The following is a 26764-nucleotide window of genomic DNA, read 5'->3' as shown; positions in this document are numbered from 1 at the left end:
GTATGGATGCCTGTTCTGGTGTGTGCATGTGATATTTGAATAACTGTCTATTCTTATGGCTATGATTTCTGAACAAGCGGCATCACTAAAGGACAGACTTTTAAATCCCAGTTGGTATATATGCTAATCTCAATTTCGTCAAATGTTTCAGACATGTCTATGTACTTGCTCCCATGATATAACTGAATTCTGTGGTGATGGCACAAAGAAAGCAAGTTTGGTTCAGTGAAGACTAACCTGTTCCTTAGTTGGGCTCTAGTATTACCATAGTGAAAATGCGACCATAAAGTTAAATGATTAACTGACTATCTTGAAAGGACTATATACATTTTGGATACATGACTAGGGATACAGATGTATACTTATTTATTCAATATCACAATGTCTCATGTACAGCAACAAAACAACCTTTTAAGGATGATAGTGTTTGCAATGAGCTCCTTTTATAACTGACCAGACAGAGAAAAGAGTTTTCATTTTTGGCACAGTATATGTCATCACAGGAACAAAATATAAGAAAACCAATGGACTGCATTAGTGGCTTATATCCTGTTTAGTTATGTTTAAACAGAAGAAATCTGCATGAAACAAAATATTTATTTTTATTTGGACTTATGAAACCAGTTGTCCCTGAAACATGCCTCAAAACGGAATAATCCATTTGTGTATCTACAATGTAAACTTCTACAAAACAGATGAAGTTAAGATGTGATTCCATATGCCCCAATGAAAGGAGAGTTTAATTTTACTTCCATTTAAATTCAGTATATTCCATCTTTATAACACCAGCTCTGGAACTCTTTGCCGGACCAGCCCAAATTAGAAAATTAAATTCCCAGACAACAAAGGTAGAAAAGAAAAAATATATATTTTTATGTAATACTTTGTAAGGACTGAGATGTACCTGCTTTGTAAAATGTACATTTTTTTTATTTTTTTCTATTTTTATTTTGCAAAGTACAGGAGAAAATTCATTCATTCTCTTTTACCAGTATTGCACTGAGTCTGGCTTTCTTGGGCAGAGTGGAGGGGTTCTCTATTTCAACTTCTGTTTATATGTTTTTTTGTTTTTTGTTGTGGCTCCCTATTTTGTATTAGATGAGGGTCTGTCCATGTTCTGCATGTGCGACTGAGATGAAGGATTCTGCTAGCATGTAGTGTCTGTGTAGGAATGTGTAACAGTGCAGCTTGTTCCAGTTTCCCAACAGTAGGTATATTGGTGCTCTAGAGTCCAGTGTAATATATATAGCACTGTCTTTACATTGGTGGGTTAGAGCTGTTATGGTGTGGTAAGCTTGTATTCTAGGGCAGTGTTTCATAAGTTGGACCTAGAGTACCCCCTTGCCAGTCAGGTTTTCAGGCTATCCACAATAAATATGCATGAAATTGATTTGCATAAACTGCCTCCATTACATGCAGATTTATTGTGGATAGCCTGAAAACCTGTAGGGCCCAGTGTAATATTTGTAGCACCATGTTTTCATAGGTGGTTTAGGGCTATTATGGTGTTGTAAGTTTTCAGTATAGGGTTTGGGTGTCATTTTGCAGAGTTCTGTGTTATTTCACAAAGTGTCTGGCCCTATTTGAAAGTAGGCAGTGGGGCAAGGGGTGACTTTGGTGGCCCTTGTCACACAAAATGCTCAAGGCTAGTGGTCTCCACATCCTGTAGAGCCCATCTGATTTAAACAAAGTGGCCAGCACTGGAAGAAGTGTATGTGCTGTTCCTGAGGTGATGGTCACAATTTTAATATTTTTACTTGTAGTTAAGAAGACAGGTTGCCTGCTCTGGCCAGTCCAAGGATCTCCTCTGCGTCCTATCTCCTGATGTAACTTCCTGTTTCCTTGTAGGCAGGACGCAACAGAGACAGCCTGTATTCATCATTACCCGCCAACCACTACACTTGAAAACAACACAGGCACTGCTGTCTAGCTGACACCAACCGGCACCTATTTTATAAAAGTCTGCTCCCCCTGATGTCAAAACCTGGCTACGCCTCTGCATGGGAGGTGCATGAATGGGTCTGTAGAGGTTTTTCCTGCTACGTCATCTTTTCTGGTCTGAGGCCTAGTTAGGCCTGAGCCATCTTTGCTGAACCAATATTGTTTCTACAGCCTGAGGCCTCATGAGAGGGAGAGAAAGAAGAAGAGAAGATTTCATGGTGTACGGATCTCTCTCGGAAGATGACTGAATTGCCTGAACACCTGTGAACTGTATTTCTGTGCTGAATGCTGCACAAGGCCAAGTTCCAAAAGTGGGTCTGTGGCCTTCTATCAACTGAGGAAACAGTAATTTTGCTGTACAGAGACCTTGGGCTAAAACCTGACAAAGAAGTGGCTCACAGGAGGGAATTCTGCTAGAGCCTGAAGAGGGAGGAGCTGATACATCACCCCATCTGGACTCCGAAACTACGAACCACGAGGGTGAGAAATATGGGAATTGATCCTCTTATGGTTCAGGGCTTTAGCTAGTTTTGGTCTTTGCCTATGAAAGACAGGTTTTGCTGAGGCACATGGTCTGACCTACTATAGCTGGTAATTTCTTCTCAGGATATATTACAGTTATGAAGTTACATATTTACTGTACATATATATTCATATAACTATTGGAGAAATCTTTAGTATTTGTGCACAGTATCTTATTATTGTATTCTGCCTTGCCATATTGCTATTATTTTTATAGCCTACTCTATAAAAATCAACAAAATATTTTGCTCTATGAATTGTGTAAACAACAAGTCCAGATGAGGATTATATTTTAAATCGATCTAGAAGCCTCAACTACCCTGAGGAGTCATAGACTTTTCACCAAACCTCTAAGGGTTACTTTCAATGGCTTCAGCCAACGCTGAAAAAACAGTGGTGGGAAAGAACTCCACAAGAGAGAAAAAAACAGCCTTAGCTTATAAATCCCCCCCAACCCCCCCCCCAAAAAAAAAAAAAACTTATTGTTAAACACAATGTCAAAAAACAGTTTTAAGATAAATCTCCTGTAATAAAGCTTGATTGGAACACTGTACTTAGCTGAAAGTTTATTGCTCTTCGGGCCCACTGCTTCATTTCACTTGCATATTTGCTGCAACCCAGTACAATCCAAAGTGTCCTGTTCTAGGCTACGTTTGGTTTGTTATTCGCTTAAACACTTATGAAATATCACAAATTAAAAGAGAAATAATTATAGGAATTAGAGAGAATTAAAAATCTTTTTAATTACTCACCCACCAGCTCAGCATCAGACATCAGTTTCAAGTTATAACAAACTTACAGCAATCTAACATCAGTACTTCTGGTAATTATAAGTAATTAGACTAATTAGATAAAGAAGGAAGAAAAGTTTGTTCCTCATACAAAGGTCACAGAACAGAGAGAAAGCAAAGAATGAAAGAATGAATGAAAGAAAGATTCATAGCTATAGAGAATTAGTGTCTATCGGGGGGGGGGGGGGGGGGGGGGGGAATGTAAAACCCCCTTGGGAAAAACCATAGGCCATTGAATGGATCTGAAACACTCTCTCTCCAAGCATGCCTGGTTTTTCAGAATTCCTTTGTCTGCAGCAGGGTTTTATAGGCTGTTGTGAGCATCCACCTCTCCTCTACCCTGGACCAATCATAGGTGCTGCATATGGGCTGGAGACTTGTAATTGGGACTTTCATATGTGCTGGAAGCTTGCAATTTGTCCTTGCCACACCTCTAACTCACTTAACCATTACATTTAGGAATCTTCAGGCGACCCTTCTACTCTGTCCTCCAGTGTTTCAAATCTCTTCTCTACCACTATCCAGCTTATAATCGAAAGTGATCGCCGGCCATCTTCTGACACAAATCGGGAGATGGCCGGTGATTTCTTAAAAAAGGCGAAATCGGTATAATCGAAAGCGGCATTTTTGACAGCATCGCCGCTTTCCCGTCGCTTCGCCAGCGAAAGTTCAAGGGGGCGTGTCAGTAGATTAGCAAAGGCGGGACATGGGCAGGCATGGGCATGGCTACCAGATGGCCGGCTTTCGCCGATAATGGAAAAAAAAAAAGCGGCGGTAAGCAGTATTTCGCCGGGTTTACTTGATCATTTTATTTTCACGACCAAGAGTCAAAAAGGTGCCCCAACTGACCAGATGACCACTGGAGGGAATGGGGGATGACCTCCCCATACTCCCCCAGTGGTCACCAACCCCCTTCCATACTAAAAAAATAAAACTAAAAACCTTTTTTGCCAGCCTGTATGCCAGCCTCAAATGCCGTACCCACCTCCATGACAGCAGAATGTGTTGTATCCTCCGACAGCCTTTTCCTGGTTGCGATGTGGCTCTCGGGTGAGTGTGACACCTTTTCTGTTAGGTGCCTTGCAGAGTCACATTAGCAATGCATTGTGGTGGGTGTAGGGTACTGGGCTGTACTCCCATGGTGCTTTCCCCCCCTGCTAACTGGGTCAGAGTGTGGCCTGTTTTGTTTCCTGTTGTAGTCCATGTGGTAGTGGCCATTTTTGTAAGCCAGTTTTAGTTCCCTTTCCTGTGTTACCCACGTTAGAGAACATAGTTCTTACCTTGAATGGTGCTGAAAGAGGGCATTGTACACCATTGTGCCAGCTCTGACCTACTGCTCATCTTAGTACCAGGGAACTCTTTACCAGTGGGGCACAACCTCTGATCTGCAGTTAACTGTGAGTAAACGTGGTTATTTCAAGAAAGGACTTTTTCAGAGAGATTAGTCTTCAGGTGTGAACTGGTGTGCCAAAGCTATACAGCAGCAATAAGTCCTAGAGGCTGTATGCAGGTCCCTGGAGCAATTTTAGTGGGTGCAGTACATTTGTGGGTAGTGGGTTTGGGGGGGTTGGGGGGCTCAGCTCCCAAAGTAAGGGAGCTATGCACGTGGGAGCTTTTCTGAAGTCCACCGCAGTGACCCCTAAGGTGGCCGGTTGGTGTCCTGGCATGTCAGGGGGGCCAGTGCACTAAAAATGCTGGCTCTTCCCACAGCCAAATGCCTTGAATTTGGCCGGGGTTTGAGATGGCCGACATAACTTTCCATTATCGCTAAAAAACGAAGCCGGCCATCTCAAACCCCGGCCAACTCCAATGCATTTGGCTGGCCGGAACCGTATTATCGAAACAAAAGATGGCCGGCCATATTTTTTGAAAATACGGGTCTGGCCAGCTGTTTGCAGCGGTGCCAAAATACATCGCCATTCATGTATTTCGCCGGCGCCGTTCGATTATGCTCCTCCACGTTATCCAAGTCTGTCAATGAGACTGTCTCTTCCTATAATACTATTCTCTCCTCTGCTCTGGTTACTCTTGCTCCTCCCATTTCCCGTTCTGTAAAACGTACCAAACCCTCTAGAATCCGCTACCTACATTCCTGTGCCCGCTCTGCTGAACGCCTTTGACTGAAATCCCGTGCCCATGCTGACTTCATACATTTCAAATTCTTGCTGACCTCCTTCCAGTCTGCTCTTTTACTTGCCAAACAGTTGACAAATTCTCTTGGCTCAAAACCCTCAACGTCTCTTTGCCACACTGAACTCTCTCCTCAAAGTGGCTTCACCTCCAACTTCCCCTTCACTTTCTCCCCAGACTCTGGCTGAGTACTTTCATGATAAGGTTCAAAAGATGAAACTTGAATTCTCAACCAGGTCACCTCCACCTCTCCTTCCCTTAGTCCATTCTCTCAACCCTCCAACCCCTGCCTCCTTTTCTTCCTTTTCTGAAATCACTGAACAGGAAACTATACATCTTCTTTCCTACTCGAAACCAACTACCTGTTCGTCTGATCCTATTCCCACTCATCTACTTAACACTATCTCTCCTACTGTCATCCCTTTTATCTGTCATATCCTCAATCTTTCACTTTCCACTGTGACTGTTCCTGATGCCTTCAAACATACTGTAGTCACACCACTCCTGAAAAAACCTTCATTGGGCCCTACCTGTCCTTCAAACTATCGCCCCATCTCCCTCCTCCCTATCCTATCCAAGATACTTGAGCATGCTGTTCACCGCCGTTGCCTTGACTTTCTTTCATCTCAAGCTATTCTTGATCCACTTCAATCTGGCTTTTGCCCCCTTCATTCAACTGAAACAGCACTTGCTAAAGTCTCCAATGATCTGTTCCTGACCAGATCCAAAAGTTTCTATTCTATCCTCATCCTTCTCGATCTGTCTGCTGCTTTTGGCACTGTTGATCACAGCCTAATCCCTGATACATTGTCCTCACTTGGATTTCAGGGCTCTGTTCATTCCTGGTTTTCTTCTTAACTCTTCCAGCGTACCTTTAGTGTATACTCTAGTGGATCCTCCTCTACTTCTATCCCACTGTCAGTTGGTGTACCTCAGGGATCTGTCCTGGGACCTCTTCTTTTCTCCATCTATACTTCTTCCCTTGGTACTCTGCTCTAATCCCATGGTTTTCAGTAGCATCTTTACACTGATGACTCCCAGATCTACCTCTCCACACCAGAAATCTCAGCCGAAATCCAGGCCAAAGTATCAGCCTGCCCATAGGTGGTCGGTGGCCCAACTGTTTGAGGAGGCTAAAGGGGGTGGTGTTAGGGGTGGGGCTTACATCCATAATTGTCAACACACAGAAAAAATAAGTACAACATCCCAAATGTGAAAAGTTACAAGCACCACCCTAATTAGTGAGATTGAAGGTTAGCAAGTGAAAGTTTTCTTGCAGTGTATTCGGTATATAATTTTGTCATAGTGGAGAAGAGACTGAGTCCCAAGGAAGGGCTGCTGGTTATTGACAAGAAATGCTTCTATGTGCATGTAAAAATGGATTTATTTATTTTTTATTTATTTATTTATTGCATTTGTACCCCACATTATCCCACCTTTTTGCAGGCTCAATGTGGCTTACAGGATGTGAATTTGGTATGATCGTTACATAGAGTTGGGTACAGTGGGTAGTGAATTGTAGTAAAAGAGGAATTAATTAGAAGGTAATGGGTAAGGTCATGTCGAAGTGTTTTAGAGCGTTTGGGTGATGTACGGAGTAGTATGATTCATCTGGATTGTTTTGTAGGCTATGTTGAGGGGAAGTGTCGTCAAAGGTTTGTAGTTTGATTCATCAAGGATTATTTTTATAGGCTTTGTTGAAGAGAAATGTCTTCAAAGTTTTGCGAAAGTTGGTTAAGTTGTCCGTGGTTTTCAGGGTCTTGGGTAGTGCGTTCCATAGCTGTGTGCTTTTGTACGCAAAGGTAGTAGCGTATGCCTGTTTGTATTTGGTTCCTTTACAGCTGGGGAAGTTCAAGTTGAGGAACTTACGGGCTGATCTTCTGGCATTTCTGGGTGGTAAGTCTATAAGGTTCAGCATGTAGATTGGGGCCTCTGCGTGAATGATTTTGTATACGGTCGTGCAGATCTTGAACTCAATTCGTTCCTTGAGCGGGAGCCAGTTTAGTTTCTCCCTTAGGTGTTTTGCACTTTCGTATTTGGGTTTTCCAAAAATAAGACGGGCTGCGGTGTTCTGGGCTGTTTGGAGTTTCTTAATGGTCTGTTCTTTACATCCTACATATCATATTTTAAACTCAATTATTTCAAGCACTTACCATCACTAAATCACATACACATCTATGGAACAATTCAACATCATATCCTCCAAAATATTCTAAAATCATGTCTGATGTTATGACAAACAAACTAAAATTAAATTAAAGTGTTGATGTCACTTCAGTAAGGCCAACACACAATCCTTCAACCGCAAAACACTATGCACAAACAGCCTTTTAGGGTGGATAGCGTTCACAACGAGCTCTTTTATTAATGACCAGACAGCAGGGGCGTAGCTACAGGTGGGCCTGGGTGGGCCTAGGCCCATCCAGTCTTGGTTCAGGCCCACCCAGAAGCACTACACCCAAATCAATTCCCTCCCTTCCCTCCAACCTCACTCCCATGTCCAGCACAGCGCCTCTTCCCTTCACCCTCACATGCCCAGCGGCTCTCTCCCCTCCCACAGTTCCGGCACCGCCACCTCCGTATCTTCCTTACCCACCCCCCATCCTTGTCGCAGCGCTTGCTCACTCTATCATTGCCGCCCAGCAGGAACTTCAAACAGCGCGTCAGCGCTGTGTCAGAGCCTTCCTCTCTGCTGCATCCCACCCAGCCTGCGTAAACAGGAAGTTGCATGAGATGCGGCAGAGAGGAAGGCTCTGACACAGCGCTGATGCGCTGTTTGAAGTTCCTGCTGGGCGGCGATGATAGAGAGAGCAAGCGCCGCGGCAAGGATGGGGGGTGGGTAAGGAAGACACTGAGGTGGCGCCGTGGCGATGCTGGAACTGTGGGAAGGGAGAGAGGTGCTGGACATGGGGGTTGGAGGGGAGGGAAGGGGCCCTGGACATGGGGGTTGGAGGGGAGGGGCCCTTGACATGCATGCTTGTGGGTGGGAGGTTGGAGAGAAGGGAGAGAGGTGCTGGCAATGTAAGGAGGTGCTGGAGGGAAGGGATAGAGATGTGGAACTGTGAGGGGAGGAAGGGATAGAGTTGCTGGATATGTAGGGGGAGAGAAGGGATAGAGGTGCTCGATATGTGGGTGGGAGGGAAGGGAGAGAGGTGCTGGATATGTGGGTGGGAGCGAAGGGAGAGAGGTGCTGGATATGTAGGAGGGAGAGAAGGGAGAGATGTGCTGGGTGAGGGTGAGGGTGTGGGAGGGAAGGGAGAGAGCTGCTGGATTTGTGGGGGAGGGCAGGCAGGAAGGGGGAGAGGTGCTGGGCATGCAAGGGAGGCTGCAGCAAAGGGAGAGAGGTGCTGGATATGCAGGGGAGGGCTGGAGGGAAGGGAGAGAGATATGGACCTGCAAGGGGGGCGAGAACGAAGGGAGAGAAATACTGGACCTATGAGAGGGGGAAGGGTTAGTGTTAGAGGAAAGGGAGAGGGATGTTGGATCAAGGTGATAAAGGAATAAGGAGGGGGGGGATCAAATGCTGAACCCACAGACAGTGGAGAATGAACCAGATGCATAAGAGGGAGGGAAGAGAGAAGGAAAGTTGCTGGTTGGAGTGGGGTTAGAGAGGAAAGGTGTGTGGGAGGGAGAAAGGGGACATTGAGAGGTACAAAGAAACAGAAGGGAGATGATGAGCATTGGATGGGAGCATGGGGACAGGGACACAGATGAGATGCTGTATTGGGATGGCATATGGGCACATAGGGGCAATGCCTGACATGGGGGTGGGGAGGGAGATATGGGAATAGAGATACAATGGACACGGGGGGAGGAGATATGGGAATAGAGATATAATAGACTCAGAGGGGAGATACCAGACAAGAGGGAGAATAGGAACACAGATGGGAGATGCTGGGCATGGGGTACATGGGTAGGGTTACCATATGGCTCCAGAAAAAGGAGGACGGATTGAGCCAGCCGGGTTTTACTTCCATTGCTTTCCATTGAAAGCAATGGAAGTAAAACCCGGCTGGCGCAATTGCTTTCCATGGAAAGCAATGGAAGTAAAACCCGGCTGGCTCAATCCGTCCTCCTTTTTCTGGAGCCATATGGTAACCCTATACATGGGTGCACAAAGGAATGATGATGGATGCGGGGATATGAACACAGGAGATTCTGGATAAGGAAATATATGGACACAGAGATGGGAGATGGATGGTGGTTATGGAGACAGAAGAAATGTCAAATGGACAGGAAAGACACAGGGAAGCAGAAACCAGAGACTGGGACCACTATGATATGAAAAATAAAATGACCAGACAACAAAAAGGTACAAAAAATGATTTTTATTTCTATTTTGTTAGGCTGGGGCCACTGATTTATACATCTATTCTTAACGTCATCTTTATTGTTCCATGAAAAAGAAGAACAAAGAGAACAGTTCATACAGCAGAGGAACATTTTCCATTACACCAGCAACTCATCTGTTAAGAGCCAGAACTTTTCTTAGCTCGCCTTACCTCTTCACCGGTCTAAATATTTCAATGTACAGGTACTTATTTGTACCTGGGGCAATAAGGGGTTAAGTGACTTGCCCAGAGTCACAAGGAGCTGCCTGTGGCTGCAGTGGGAATCGGACCCTGGTCCCCAGTTCCCCAGGACCAAGGTCAACCACGTTAACCACTAGGCAGCTCCTCCCCTATTATATGAATTTCTTAAAGTTTTAAACAAAAGCACTTAGTTTTGTATATAGCTATGAACATTGGAGCCATTGGTCGGTGGTCCTGCTGTTCATAGCTATATACAAAAGTAGGTGCTTTTGTTTAAAACTTTAAGAAATTCATATAATATAAATATAAATAATAGGATGAAATATTTAGACCGGTGAAGCGGTAAGGCGAGCTAAGAAAAGTTCTGGTTCTGAACAGATGAGTCACTGGTGTAATGGAAAATGTTCCTCTGCTGAATGAACTGTTCTTTTAGTTGTTGTTTTTCATGGAACAATAAAGATGACGTTAAGAATAGATGTATAAATCCCGCATCCCTTACTTCTACCCCACCCCATCCCATCAGACAGATGAAAGGCAGCAGCAGCAGCAGCAGCAGATCCTCTTCATGAATCTTTTAAATCTGTAAATAATGAATATAATAATTAATTTATTTAGTTGTCCAGGAAAGTCCACTACCACTGAAAGGCAGTACATCAAATCCATTACTCTTAACACTTAATTGTAAGTCCCATATACCTTCTGCCCTCTCTCTCTCTCTTTGTGCCCATCTGTAAAATATGTACTATGGGGGTCTTTTACTAAAGATTAGCTCGAGTTATCTGTAACAGGGCTCATGGGAATAAAATGGGCCCTGCTGCAGATGACTCGAGCTAATCTTTACTAAAAGACCCTCCATGCAACATACATGCATATTCACAGAATAGCACTAAGGCAGAATTTTGGCTTATACATGAGTATCTGCACATATATGTGCTTAGATAACATTATTCTGGTTATTTAATTGCAATGTCACCAAGTAAATGTAAGCACATTCTTTATAGAATTAACTTCTGTTCACTTGATTCTGTTTATGGAGGCAGAAAAATTGGTGCCAAAAAACATTCCACCTAGGTGTATTCTATAGACAGCACTTAGATTAAGGTGCTGTTAGCAGAATATGCCTTAGGAATTCATAGAATATGCCTTACTGCCATGGCATCGCCTAACTCTAGGCATGACCATTTACTTGGTGAAATACCAGCACCTAAGTTAAGCGTGGAGTAGATTTATTCTATAACCCTGCACGTAAATTTTTGTAACACCCACAACCCTCCTAGTCCATGCCCATGGCCACACCCCCTTTTTGGCATCACATATTAGAATTTGTGCACACCACTTTGCAGAATATGCTTAGCAAGTAACACGTATAAATTCTAATTGATGCCAATTAGTGCTGATAAATGCTTGTTAACATTCAATTATCAGTACTGATTAGCTTATTAACCAATTAAGTTATGCACATTGTTTAGGAATCCACTTGAATTTCTGTGTGGAAATATCGCCTTGATATATAGAATCCAGGGGTGTATGCTAACTTTGAACCCATCAAACATATAAATGGCGAGTGACCGTACTCACTCGCAAATGCGCAGTAGAGACTTCCCTCTCTGTCTCGCCCCGCATCAATACATGATGATGGAGGCGGGATAGAGAGGGAAATTGCGCGAAGCCACTGACGTCGCTACCGCTCCCCCCGAGGTCGCTGCTACCGCTCCCCCCCAAGGTCGCCGCCGCACCCCTGCACCCAGCCCGAGCACTCTCGTCGGTATTGAACTTACATAGGCGAAACGCAGGCAGCACGCAGAACAGCTGAGCTCCCGTCGCCCTTTCTTCCCTGCCTGTCCCGCCCTCGCCGACGTTACGTCACACGAGGGCGTGACACAGGCAGAGAAGGAAGGCCGACGGGAACTCAGCTGATCTGCATGCTGCCTGCGTTTTGCCGATGTAAGTTCAATACCCTGGAAAGTGCAAGCATGAAGGGGGCTCCGAGACTCTCTCCCCCACACACTGGAAAGGGGGACCCGATAACAATACATTAAACCAGAAAAAAAATATGAGCTTACCTCTCAGCTCTTTTGTCAGCTGGATATTCTGTTAAAATATAAACATATTTGTAGTTTTTAATATCTCTCCTGTGCTCTTAAACTTATGCAACCTAATAATATCTCTAGTTTTAACTCCTTAGTAGCTTCTGCTGCTCACCCTCTCTAGACAGCACATCCAGATAGCACAGATACCCTTGCCTGGCCTGTGAGCTGAAAGGACTTTGTGGCAGCCCTCATCCTCCCTTCCACCTCATGCTTGAGTGCACCTAAATCTGTGTATTCCCAATAGAAGATACATCCAAAACTGAATCCCCTGTAGTACAATACTACAACTCCAGTCATCAGGCTGGCACAAACACATATAGGTCTAAATGAATATACTGTCATAAAGGTTAAAATAAAATACTTATTTTGCACCTGGGAAAATGGTGGGTTAAGTGACTTGCTCAGAGTCACAAGGAGCTACACTGGGAATTGAACACAGTTCTGAAGGATCAAGGTCCACTGCACTAACCATTAGGCTACTCCTCCCTACTATTCAGGGAATAGTATGAGAGGTAACAGTGCTGGATCTGTAGGGAAAGAGTGATCATAACATGATCAAGTATAAGCTAATATCTGGAAAGAAGCCACAAAGGAAATTTACTGTGAAGTGAAAGAGGCTATTTGAGCCACAAGAGCATCCTTCAAAGAATGGAAAAAGGACCCAAATGAAGAAGATAAGAAGCAACAAAGCACTGGTGAGTTAGAGGCAAAACTTTGATAAAGAAGGCTAAAAGAAAATATGATGAGAAACTTGCTGCTTATTTAAAAACTCACAACAAACAAAGCCATTATGGAGAGACTGAATTAATTTTTTACTTTGCTCTTTATGGAAGAAGATCTACCTATACAAGAAATGATTTTCAATGGTTATGATGCAGAGGAACTGAGAGAAATCTCAGTGTAACTAGAAGACAAACTGAGCCAAATCAACAAATTAAAGACTATTAAATCATCTGGACCAGATGGCATGCACGCTATGGTTTTGAAAGAACTCAGTAATGAAATGGCAGATATTCTGTTACTGATCTTTAACCTGTCATTACAATCATCTTTAATACCTGAAGATTGGAGGGTGGCCAGAAAAATGCTGATTTTTTAAAAGGCTCCAGGGTGATCCAGAAAATTACAGAGTAGTAAGCCTGATTTCAGTGCCATGCAAAATAGTAGAAACTATTATAAAGAATAAAACTATGGAACACACAGAAAAACATGGTTTAATGGGATAGAGTCAGCATGGATTCATTCAAGGGAAGTCTTGACTCACCAATTTACTTAATTTCTATGAAGGCATGAATAAACATATCAATAAATGTGAGCTAGTTGATGCAGTATATGTAGATTTTCAGAAAGCTTTTGATATAGTTCTCCTGAGAAAATTATAGAGTCTTTGGATAGGAGGCAATGTTTTATTGTGGAATAGGATTTGGTTATTGGATCTTCCAATCAATATCAGGCAAGTGGAAATCTCACATCAGCACTTCCCATATCATCCCCAAATTATGGATATCTTTGATCTGTTCTTTATCCAGCTTTTTCATCTGTGTGGATAGGGCAGTGCTTTTCATCTGGTGTGCCGCCAGTACTTTGAACACATTCAAAATATAGCTGTGAAAGGGAATTACTACTAATAGGTAATTTTAATATGCCAGATGTTGATTCAGTAATCCCTATTGTGGGGTATTTTAGAAGGAGGAAAATCCTGGATTCTCTACAGGAGAATTATTCCATCAGTTTTTAATGGGAACCACACAGAATAGGGACATATTGGACTTAGTACTTACTAATGGGGAGGGTGTTTCTGATGTTATAGTAGGTCATTTTCTGGCATCCAGTGATCACCAAATGGTGTGGTTCATATTAAGATAGGTGTGGAGAGGGTTCATTGAAAAGTGAAGGCTCTAGACCTGAAAAAATCTTACTTTGTTGAGATGGGAGTTACCTCAAGGAATTGCTGTCTGGATGGGAACATCTGGAAGAAGTAGGAAAGCAGTGGGCAAACTGAAAGGAGCTATTATAAGGGCAACAATCTTTTTGTAAGGAAAGTAAATAAAAGTAAGAGAAAAAGGAGGCCACATTGGTTTTGAAAAGTAGTAGCTGAAAAGGTAAGGAAAACAGGTTACCATATCTGGAAAAGCTAGGATAAGCTGGTAGTGTAGTCAGGAAAGCAAAAATGCAAATGGAAGATAAGATAGCCAATATTATAAAATGTGTGTGTGTGGGGGGGGAGTGGGGGGGGGGATAGAATATATTTTTAGGTATATTAGTGATAGGAGGAAGTGCAAAAGTGGCATAACATCAGCATTTGCGCCAAGCTATGCTCAACAAAATTTCACATCAATAACTACAAAACTCATGTCAGCATAACTAAGGGCCACAGCTTTATTAACATATAAATCTTATTTAATAAATATAACAATTTAATTTATAACACCAACATGTACAATCATCTCAAAATCCCAGAGAGGCCTTTCCTCCACCATTGAATCTATTCAGTGCCAAACTAGCCTCATCAAGCATGCTTGACCAAGTCCAAAATCCACGGTAATGAAGGAGTTACCAAAATCACTGCTGTGGTGCCGCACACAATATAACATTTACTTTACAACTTTTACTTCATTTAGACAAGGCCTCCTCATCAGTTTACCAAATAACTCAAAACATTCTACCCACCAAAAGCTGTGACCACCCACTTGAACCCCTCTATAACCCCAAATTACCCCCCCAACAGCCTCAAATATATCCAAAACAGGGAGGGAAGGTCAGATGACTGCCACAAATCTCCCACCTGCTCTCATGAACCACCTCCTTCCCATACAAAAATATTATCTGCCCATCAAAATCCCCAACTTTCCAAACCATTTCCCTGGCAACCTCTCACCTAATCAGGGAGCCTGCAAGTTTCTAAATTAGCCATCCACAATCTTACCTATACCTGATTTGACCTTTAATTTAACCTCCACCCCCCCACCACCACCATTCTGTCACTGCATGGGCTGGCTCAGCTGCTGTAATCCAAGGCTGTGAGTCTCCTAAAATCAGCATTTGTACCAAGCCATGCTCAACAAGATTTTACATCAATTACTACAAAACTCATGTCTGGCATAATGAAAGGCAGCAGCTTTATTAACATATACATTTTATTTAATAAATATAACAATTTAATTCATAAAATCAATTGTACAATCACCCAAAACCCCACAGATGTCTTTCTTTCATCATTTTAAGCTAGTCAGTGTCAAAATAGCCTCAGCAAGCACTCTTGACCAAGTCCAATGTCTGCAGTAATACATGACTTAACAAGATCACTATCCAGCTCATTTTCAAACAAGAACGCCGACCATCTTCCGACACAAATCGGGAGATGGCCGCCCATCTCCTAAACCCGGCCAAATCGGTATAATGGAAAGCCGAATTTGGCCGTCTTCAACTGCCGTCCTGTAGCGGGGCTGGCTAAACTCCAAAGGGGGCGTGTCGGCTTGGTAGCGAAGGCGGGACGGGGGCGTACATTGAGATGGCCGGCTTCACTCGATAATCAAAAAAGAAAGCCGGCCCTGATGAGAATTTGGTCCGTTTTTTTTGGACACTTTGTGTTTGGTCCAAGTCCACAAATAGTGCCCTACTGACCAGATGACCACCAGAGGGAATCAGGGATCACCTCCCCTGACTCCCCCAGTAGTCACTAACCCCCTCCCACCAAAAAACCCCCAACTTTAAAAACTTTTTTTCCCAGCCTGAATGCCAGCCTGAATTGTCATACCCAGCACCCTGACAGCAATATGCAGGTCCCTGGAGCAGTTGTTAGTGGGTGCAGTGCATTTCAGGCAGGTGGACCAAGGCCCCACCCCCCCTACCTGTTCCACTTGGGGTCGTTAATGTTGAGCCCTCAAAACCCCCCTAAAACCCACTGTACCCACATGTAGGTGCCCCCCTTCAGCCCTTAGGGTTAATAAATCCCAATACGTAAATGAATTAATTAATAATTAAAATACTCAGAACAAATCAAAGTCCTTAACTAAAGATCCACCTATTTTTACCCTAAAAGCTAGTCAGTATAAATGCTTACACTTCTAATCAGGAGAAATCAGAGTTATGTCCAGTGCATTTTTTCTAGCAAAAAAGGTGCCGGTACTCAAATGCCAGACCATCCTTCAGGGATGGGGTGATCACTGAGGGACCCACCCCACAATAGCCAGGCTCCCTGCAACCAGTCACAGAATCTATAACAAGGCAGAACTGGTGTGTAGAGCCTGAGCTCTTTCATTAAAACTTAGGGACCATGGGTCAATTTTAGCAGACAATGGAAAAGGTGCTGGTACTCAGTACCCCCGAGTACCCCCTCAAAAAAAGCCCTGGAAGAATGACAGTAGGAGCTTAGGTGAAAAAAACCTGGTGAGTTTAGAAATCATGTAACATGAGGTCAACTAGCAAGAAACCAGATTGATGTGAGATGTATGAGCGCATGTTGGGAAAGATAAACAGCTTAAAAATTACTGCTCATCTAGAGAGACAAAGATAAAATTAGAACAGCACACATCAGAAAGGTAACAAAACTAGCATCTGGTTTACCTACAATAGCAATTTATCTTAGAACCAATGTAAGATATTCTAATAACATTCATATTTTCATTAATATTTACAATAATTTTCTTACTTTGGTCTCTCATAGCCATGTCTTCTGCTCTTTTTGTGTAAGGTTCAGTTGTGTAGTATCTATTATCTTCCATAAAACCTCGATCTGGTGTCCATTGGGGCATGTCTGGCATACTCTGACTATAAGTTGTACGATAAGTTGCTGAATCAGCAGGTGACCTATACATTCCTGCCATGGATGGTGGTGGACCTTGATATTGAAATGCAGTTGTGCGAAGCTGTCTAACATAGTCTCCTGGCTGCTTTGGTCCTTTCTGGGAAGGAACTAATATTTCCTGTGGAATTTGTTCAATGTAGCATGGAGGTACTTCTTCACACACAGGAACATCTTGTAGCACAGGGGCAGTTGGAGGACCTTTACTAAAATCAGATATTCTGGTTTTAGAAGAACTTTTCATCTGCCCATAATACCCAGTTGGTGGTGGTTCAACTTGTATTAGCTTTGGCTCTAAAGTAGTGTAAGTGTCTGAAGTGGCCCTAACAATTCGGGCTACTACAGTGTCTTGAGCTGGTAAGTAAGCACTACTCACAGTTTCAGGGGACACACTTTCTACTGCAGGTTCAACAGAAGTCGTGGTAACCTTAGCTACTTCTGAAACACTTTCTGCTTTCCCTGTGGTGTCTGCTGCTGGTTCTGCAGAAACCACTTCTATTGCTCGTGGTGTGGTATATTCAGCTGTTGGAACAGAAGATGGTAGAACATCAACCTGAGTAACTCCTAACTGTGCTGCTTGAGAAATCATTCTCTCTGCTTTCTCAAAACCCTTGTCATCTCTGATGGTTGACACCTTTCGCTCCATTTTCTCAGGAAATTTTTCTGATGAGAGAGTCTTAGAAATTGTTCGCTCCATTTTCTTCGGAGATTTTGAAATCGTTCGCTCTATTTTCTCTGAGACCTTTTCAGCTGAGGTGACTGAAGTCTTAGAAACTGGTCTGTCCACTCTCTCTGAAGACTTTTCACTTGTGAGATTGGAAGTCTTAGAAAGCATCCTATCTATTTTCTCAGCAATATTATCTGCTAGCACTTTGAAGGTCTTGGAGACCCCACGATTCACTTTTACAGAAATTGATGTCTGTGAACTCCTTGATGACTTATCTGTTTTCTCAACGGTAGTCCCATCTTCAGCATCTGAAATCTTAGAAACCATTGTCTCTGATTTCTGAGTAGTCTTAGACAGCACTCTAGCCACTCTCTCAGAAATACTATCAGGTGTGTACTGTGATGTCTTAGACAATACTCTGTCTACTCTCTTAGTAAAATCATCAGTTTTGTCAGTTGTCCTTGTAACTTCAGTATCAGGTGACAACTGTGATTTAGAAATCATTCTCTCTGCTCCCAAGATAACTTTGTCAGTATCTGTTGGTGCTTCAGCATCTGGACTTATTTCTTGAGCAGCACCAGTTATACCCTCGACTCCAGTGCTTGCTGCTTCCTCCTGTTCTTGTTTGCCACTGGAAATTTCAGTCTGTGGAGCTTCTAATTTTCCTTCCTGTACTTCGCCAGCTGCTTCAGGTTTAGATTCAATCTCTGCTGTAGATTTAGATTCATCAGCTGCCTTGGATGCAGCTTCACCAGCCACCTCAGGAGCAGCTTCACCAGCTACTTCAGGTTTAGCTTCACCAGCTACCTCGGGTGTAGGTTCACCAGCTGTCTCAGGTGTAGGTGCACCAACTGCCTCAGATGTAGGTGTGCCAACTGCTTCTGGTGTAGGCTCACCAGCTGCCTCTGATGTAGGCTCACCAGCTGCCTCAGGTGCAGGCTCACCAGCTGCTTTGGGTGTAGCTGCACCAACTGCTTCAGGTATAGGTGCTGCAGCCGCCTCGGGTGTAAGTGCAGCGGCCGCCTCAGGTGTAGGTGCAGCAGCCGCATCGGGTGTAGGTACAGCAGCCGCATCGGGTGTAGGTGCAGCAGCTGCCTCGGGTGTAGGTGCAGCAGCCGCTTCGGGTGTAGGCACTCCAGCCGCCTCGGGTGTAGGTGCACCAGCCACCTCGGGTGTAGGTGCACCAGCCACCTCCGGTGTGGGTTCACCTGCTGCCTCAGGAGCAGGTTCGCCAGCTATTTTAGATTTAGATTCAGTGATTTCCTCAGGTGCAGATTCAATTCCTGCCTCAGGTGTAGCTTCATGAGCTTCCTCAGGTTTAGATTCAGTGACTGCCTCAGGTGTAGGCGCTTTGGCTACTTCAGGTTTAGGTTCACCAGCTGCCTTTGATTTAGATTCAACTGCCTTTGACTGAGCATCACCACATTCAGGACAGCTTATAAGAGGATTTGAAATATCACGATGAAGGCATGAATAATGTGATGGCTCACTCTCCAGTGTAGCCATTTCATGGTGCAGAATAATCCCTGACTCTTCACTGGTTTCTGTCCCAATGGAGTCTTTCAGGCTAACAGTCATTTCATCTTGTGTCACTATTGAGGGAGAGGTTTCTTGGGCTCTTTGGTCTTGCAATGGTGAAAGCACTCCTGCATCTCGTAAAACCTTTTCAGTGACAAGTGGAGTCATTCTTTTGAAGTCCAGAATGTCTGTTCCTTCTTGCCATCCCTCCACTAATATAAAAGAATAATGTTTTGATTAAATGCACAGTTCATAATATTTAAAAGCATATCTCATATACAAAGCCCTTTGTCCCCTCACTGGTTTACCCAGGGCCGGTCTTAGCGCGAGGTGACCGAGGCAACCGCATAGGGCCTCGTGCTGAAGGGGGCCCCGCACGGTGCGCCTGACGTCGCCCCACCCCGACCACCCAAGCTCCAGTCCCTACCTCCCTCCCTCTGAATTTTAAAGGTTACCTCACGTCGACGTCCCTCCCACCCTCCCAGCTCCAAGGCCAGCCCCCCTCCGTCTGAATTTTAAAGGTTACCTCATTGACGTCAGGTTACAGTGCCGGCAGGTAACAGCAGCAGCAGCGAAAGGCGTGCGAGCTGCTCGGTGCTTCGGGAGCCTTCCTTTTCCTCGCTCAGCTCTGAGCGAGGGAAAGGAAGGCTCCCGAAGTGCCGAGCAGCTCGCACACTTTTCACTGACTGCTGCTGTTACCTGCCGGTGCTGTAACCCGACGTCGACGAGGTAACTTTTAAAATTCAGACGGAGGGGGGCCTTGGAGCTGGGAGGGAGGGAGGCCTTGGAGCTGGGAGGGAGCTGGGGGCCCTAGGGGGGAGGGGGCCTTGGAGCTGGGAGGGAGCGGCTCGGAGGGAGGGGTGGCCAGCCCTGGAGCTAGGGTGGGGGCGGGGCTAGGGTGGGGCCCCATCAAATTGGTCTGCATAGGGCCCCACACTTGCTAAGACCGGCTCTGGGTTTACCAAAGTGATAGCTAACATTTCTGTTCATTAAAGGAGCACTTTAGCGCACAGCCAAACAAAAACCATAAGCCGTGAAATGCAAAGCAAAAGTTACATTATGCTATACAAACTCAGACCATGAAAAGAGATTTTATAACAACTTAATACCTCTGTGAGTGCCAGCTATCTTCTAGTTCCTGCATTCCAGGCTGGCTTCTAACCCTCTGCCTGCACCATTCAGACAGCTGATTAAGAAGCACCAGCTGTCAGATACCTAAGAACTCCACCAGATGACCACCAGAGGGAATCAGGGATCACCTCCCCTGACTCCCCCAGTAGTCATTAACCCCCTCCCACCAAAAAAACCCCAACTTTAAAAACTTTTTTCCCAGCCTGAATGCCAGCCTGAATTGTCATACCCAGCACCCTGACAGCAATATGCAGGTCCCTGGAGCAGTTGTTAGTGGGTGCAGTGCATTTCAGGCAGGTGGACCAAGGCCCCACCCCCCCTACCTGTTCCACTTGGGGTCGTTAATGTTGAGCCCTCAAAACCCCCCTAAAACCCACTGTACCCACATGTAGGTGCCCCCCTTCAGCCCTTAGGGTTAATAAATCCCAATACGTAAATGAATTAATTAATAATTAAAATACTCAGAACAAATCAAAGTCCTTAACTAAAGATCCACCTATTTTTACCCTAAAAGCTAGTCAGTATAAATGCTTACACTTCTAATCAGGAGAAATCAGAGTTATGTCCAGTGCATTTTTTCTAGCAAAAAAGGTGCCGGTACTCAAATGCCAGACCATCCTTCAGGGATGGGGTGATCACTGAGGGACCCACCTCACAATAGCCAGGCTCCCTGCAACCAGTCACAGAATCTATAACAAGGCAGAACTGGTGTGTAGAGCCTGAGCTCTTTCATTAAAACTTAGGGACCATGGGTCAATTTTAGCAGACAATGGAAAAGGTGCTGGTACTCAGTACACCCGAGTACCCCCTCAAAAAAAGCCCTGGAAGAATGACAGTAGGAGCTTAGGTGAAAAAAACTGGTGAGTTTAGAAATCATGTGACATGAGGTCAACTAGCAAGAAACCAGATTGATGTGAGATGTATGAGCGCATGTTGGGAAAGATAAACAGCTTAAAAATTACTGCTCATCTAGAGAGACAAAGATAAAATTAGAACAGCGCACATCAGAAAGGTAACAAAACTAGCATCTGGTTTACCTACAATAGCAATTTATCTTAGAACCAATGTAAGATATTCTAATAACATTCATATTTTCATTAATATTTACAATAATTTTCTTACTTTGGTCTCTCATAGCCATGTCTTCTGCTCTTTTTGTGTAAGGTTCAGTTGTGTAGTATCTATTATCTTCCATAAAACCTCGATCTGGTGTCCATTGGGGCATGTCTGGCATACTCTGACTATAAGTTGTACGATAAGTTGCTGAATCAGCAGGTGACCTATACATTCCTGCCATGGATGGTGGTGGACCTTGATATTGAAATGCAGTTGTGCGAAGCTGTCTAACATAGTCTCCTGGCTGCTTTGGTCCTTTCTGGGAAGGAACTAATATTTCCTGTGGAATTTGTTCAATGTAGCATGGAGGTACTTCTTCACACACAGGAACATCTTGTAGCACAGGGGCAGTTGGAGGACCTTTACTAAAATCAGATATTCTGGTTTTAGAAGAACTTTTCATCTGCCCATAATACCCAGTTGGTGGTGGTTCAACTTGTATTAGCTTTGGCTCTAAAGTAGTGTAAGTGTCTGAAGTGGCCCTAACAATTCGGGCTACTACAGTGTCTTGAGCTGGTAAGTAAGCACTACTCACAGTTTCAGGGGACACACTTTCTACTGCAGGTTCAACAGAAGTCGTGGTAACCTTAGCTACTTCTGAAACACTTTCTGCTTTCCCTGTGGTGTCTGCTGCTGGTTCTGCAGAAACCACTTCTATTGCTCGTGGTGTGGTATATTCAGCTGTTGGAACAGAAGATGGTAGAACATCAACCTGAGTAACTCCTAACTGTGCTGCTTGAGAAATCATTCTCTCTGCTTTCTCAAAACCCTTGTCATCTCTGATGGTTGACACCTTTCGCTCCATTTTCTCAGGAAATTTTTCTGGTGAGAGAGTCTTAGAAATTGTTCGCTCCATTTTCTTCGGAGATTTTGAAATCATTCGCTCTATTTTCTCTGAGACCTTTTCAGCTGAGGTGACTGAAGTCTTAGAAACTGGTCTGTCCACTCTCTCTGAAGACTTTTCACTTGTGAGATTGGAAGTCTTAGAAAGCATTATTTTCTCAGCAATATTATCTGCTAGCACTTTGAAGGTCTTGGAGACCCCACGATTCACTTTTACAGAAATTGATGTCTGTGAACTCCTTGATGACTTATCTGTTTTCTCAACGGTAGTCCCATCTTCAGCATCTGAAATCTTAGAAACCATTGTCTCTGATTTCTGAGTAGTCTTAGACAGCACTCTATCCACTCTCTCAGAAATACTATCAGGTATGTACTGTGATGTCTTAGACAATACTCTGTCTACTCTCTTAGTAAAATCATCAGTTTTGTCAGTTGTCCTTGTAACTTCAGTATCAGGTGACAACTGTGATTTAGAAATCATTCTCTCTGCTCCCAAGATAACTTTGTCAGTATCTGTTGGTGCTTCAGCATCTGGACTTATTTCTTGAGCAGCACCAGTTATACCCTCGGCTCCAGTGCTTGCTGCTTCCTCCTGTTCTTGTTTGCCACTGGAAATTTCAGTCTGTGGAGCTTCTAATTTTCCTTCCTGTACTTCGCCAGCTGCTTCAGGTTTAGATTCAATCTCTGCTGTAGATTTAGATTCATCAGCTGCCTTGGATGCAGCTTCACCAACCACCTCAGGAGCAGCTTCACCAGCTACTTCAGGTTTAGCTTCACCAGCTACCTCGGGTGTAGGTTCACCAGCTGTCTTAGGTATAGGTTCACCAGCTGTCTCAGGTGTAGGTGCACCAACTGCCTCAGATGTAGGCTCACCAGCTGCCTCTGATGTAGGCTCACCAGCTGCCTCAGGTGCAGGCTCACCAGCTGCTTTGGGTGTAGGTGCACCTACTGCTTCAGGTATAGGTGCAGCAGCAGCCGCCTCGGGTGTAGGTGCAGCGGCCGCCTCAGGTGTAGGTGCAGCAGCCGCATCAGGTGTAGGTACAGCAGCCGCATCGAGTGTAGGTGCAGCAGCTGCCACGGGTGTAGGTGCACCAGCCGCTTCGGGTGTAGGTACACCAGCCACCTCCGGTGTGGGTTCACCTGCTGCCTCAGGAGCAGGTTCGCTAGCTATTTTAGATTTAGATTCAGTGATTTCCTCAGGTGCAGATTCAATTCCTGCCTCAGGTGTAGCTTCATGAGCTTCCTCAGGTTTAGATTCAGTGACTGCCTCAGGTGTAGGCGCTTTGGCTACTTCAGGTTTAGGTTCACCAGCTGCCTTTGATTTAGATTCAACTGCCTTTGACTGAGCATCACCACATTCAGGACAGCTTATAAGAGGATTTGAAATATCACGATGAAGGCATGAATAATGTGATGGCTCACTCTCCAGTGTAGCCATTTCATGGTGCAGAATAATCCCTGACTCTTCACTGGTTTCTGTCCCAATGGAGTCTTTCAGGCTAACAGTCATTTCATCTTGTGTCACTATTGAGGGAGAGGTTTCTTGGGCTCTTTGGTCTTGCAATGGTGAAAGCACTCCTGCATCTCGTAAAACCTTTTCAGTGACAAGTGGAGTCATTCTTTTGAAGTCCAGAATGTCTGTTCCTTCTTGCCATCCCTCCACTAATATAAAAGAATAATGTTTTGATTAAATGCACAGTTCATAATATTTAAAAGCATATCTCATATACAAAGCCCTTTGTCCCCTCACTGGTTTACCCAGGGCCGGTCTTAGCGCGAGGTGACCGAGGCGACCGCATAGGGCCTCGTGCTGAAGGGGGCCCCGCACGGTGCGCCTGACGTCGCCCCACCCCGACCACCCAAGCTCCAGTCCCTACCTCCCTCCCTCTGAATTTTAAAGGTTACCTCACGTCGACGTCCCTCCCACCCTCCCAGCTCCAAGGCCAGCCCCCCTCCATCTGAATTTTAAAGGTTACCTCATTGACGTCAGGTTACAGCGCCGGCAGGTAACAGCAGCAGCAGCGAAAGGCGTGCGAGCTGCTCGGCGCTTCGGGAGCCTTCCTTTTCCTCGCTCAGCTCTGAGCGAGGGAAAGGAAGGCTCCCGAAGTGCCGAGCAGCTCGCACACTTTTCACTGACTGCTGCTGTTACCTGCCGGTGCTGTAACCCGACGTCGACAACTTAATACCTCTGTGAGTGCCAGCTATCTTCTAGTTCCTGCATTCCAGGCTGGCTTCTAACCCTCTGCCTGCACCATTCAGACAGCTGATTAAGAAGCACCAGCTGTCAGATACCTAAGAACTCCACCAGAGTGGGAAGATATATTACTACAGAACTTCCCAAACCAGTCCTGGGGACCTCACAACCAATTTGGTTTTTAGGATATCCACAATGAGTTACATGAGATAAACTTGCACACATTTGAAACCCAGTGTATGCAAATTTATCTCATGCATATTCACTATGGATATCCTGACAACGTGACTGTTTGGGAAGTCTTGGATTAGTAGCTGTCCCACTAGATTTTGATACCAGGTTTAGTGTGTGGTATTTTCACTCTTCTGGGCTTAACCTACAAAGTCAGAAAAAGACCCATGTTTCATTAATGGCTCTGTACTGATTCATAATCAGTGCTTTTTTTTGTAGAAAAAAGGGTGCCGGTACTCACTGTGTGCGGAGTCACCACATATGACCCCACCCCTATTATAGCCACGCCCACATTGGCCACACCCCTTGTACCAGCCATGGCACATATAAACAGACATCATTGAAAATATTATACAAGTAGTAGTATAGGAGAAAAAAATAACGTGATTTTTGTTCATTATAAATAATTTCTGTAAGCTGTCACAGCTCCAGTATACCCAGTGCAAAATAAGACAGCAGATGTAAATTCTCAAATTGGACATATTCCAGACACTAAAATGAAAATAAAATGATTTTTTTCTACCTTTGTTGTCTGGTGACTTTCTTTTTCTGATCATGCTGGCCCAGTATCTGATTCTGCTGCTATCTGTCTTCTTAACTCCGTTTCCAGGGCTTCCTTTCCATTTATTTCTTTACTTTCCTCCTTTCTTCTTCATTTCTTGCTCTATATCCATAAGTAAAAGCTGGGTCCTCCGCAGACTTGTCTGTCCAGTGGATCCAGCTTCTGCCTATTTTCTCCATCCATGTGCAGTTTTTCTCCTCTCTTCCTTTTCCCTCATCTCATCTCCTTCCTCTCTCTTCCCTCGCCTCCATCCATGCCCAGCATTTCTTCTCTCTCCTCCATCCACCCATGTCTAGCAGCCCTCCTCTCCCCTGCCCTCCATCCATTCATGTCCAGCATTTCTTCTCTCTCCCTTCCCTCTCCTCCATCCACCCATGTCCAGCAACCCTCCTCTCCCCCTGCCCTTCCCTCCATCCACCTATGTCCAGAAACCCCCTCCCCTTCATCCACCCATGTCCAGCGACCCTCCTGTCCTCCCTGCCCTCCCCTGCCATCCTATGTCCAGAAACCCCCTCCCCTCCAGCCACCCATGTCCAGTGACCCTCCTGTCCCCCCTGCCCTCCACCCATGTCCAGCGACTCTCTTCGTTCCCCTGCTCCCCCTCCCTCCAGCCACCTGAGCCATCTGAGCCCCGCTCCCGTCTGAGCCCCCATCCCCGACCCAGTCCCCACCTGCCACCAGACGACCCCTTTCTGCCACCCGACCCGGCCGGCACCTGACCAAGCATTAAAAAAAAATCTACAAGCGGCGGTGCGATGCCTCGCGTCTGAGTAAAAGAAGAAAAATCGCTTCGTCGGCCGACCTTCCTTCACTGTGTCCCACCCTTGCGGAAGTTACATCAGAGGGCGGGACACAGTGAAGGAAGGCCGGCCGACAAAGCGATTTTTCTTCTTTTACTCAGACGCGAGGCATCGCACCGTCGCTTGTAGATTTTTTTTTAATGCTGGGTCAGGTGCCGGCCGGGTCAGGTGGCAGAAGGGTCGTCTGGCAGCACGGAGGGACTCCAGGCTAGCTCGGGGGAGGGAGGAGAGCCAGCTCCAGCACAACATCGGAGAGCCGGCTCTAGCACAACTTCCAACCTAAAAAAAAGGTGCCAGTACGCCGTACCGTCGCATACCAGCACAAAAAAAAAAGCACTGGTTATGTCTTAAATAAAGATCCAATGCTTAACCTAAAAATCAGTCACTTTAAAAGCATTGGTTCTGATGAGAAGCTGTAAAAGTTATGTGTCCAAGGCCTGAGTACAGAATGTTGGACTAAAAACAATCATTAATCTTTTCATTATTAAAAGGCAGAACTATCTCAAATAAACCAGTAAAGAGAGCTATAAAAGCCAATTTAAAAAAAGCTTCTGAAGATAATGAGCAGCATCACTAAACACAGTTCCATATCACTAGCATAGATGTAAAAGTGTTCTTTAATGCCTCTTACCTTCCCGTTCTTCCATTAGTTGAGAACCCTTTAAAACATAACATAACACAAATGAATCAGTTGAGTAAGACCAAACAAGAAAAGAGTCAAAATTGTAACCAATAAAATGATTTGAAAAAATTACCAATTGTATGCATGAAAGGAGGAAAACACCTCAGAGTTACAAGACATGTGAAGGGACATTTTCAATATGATGTCCAAATCTGATTTTGGACATTTTAAGGTAATCAACAGAAATAAAACAAAATAAAAATGGAAAAG

The 26764-nt window shown here is 44.6% G+C and overlaps 1 protein-coding gene across 1 annotated transcript in view; it reads left to right on the top strand.

The window, feature by feature from the left end:
- Positions 1-26764, top strand: part of LOC115481957 (olfactory receptor 1019-like) — a 74876-nt gene that overhangs the window by 5326 nt on the left and 42786 nt on the right. Inside the window, exon 3 of the mRNA XM_030221454.1 lies at positions 14101-14108. Within this exon, the coding sequence (XP_030077314.1) occupies positions 14101-14108 (8 nt within the window). The remainder of the gene's footprint in view (positions 1-14100; positions 14109-26764) is intronic.

The sequence above is a fragment of the Microcaecilia unicolor genome, chromosome 1 (assembly GCF_901765095.1).
Source record: "Microcaecilia unicolor chromosome 1, aMicUni1.1, whole genome shotgun sequence".
Lineage (NCBI taxonomy): Eukaryota > Metazoa > Chordata > Amphibia > Gymnophiona > Siphonopidae > Microcaecilia > Microcaecilia unicolor.
This window is presented reverse-complemented; position numbering and strand designations above follow the sequence as displayed.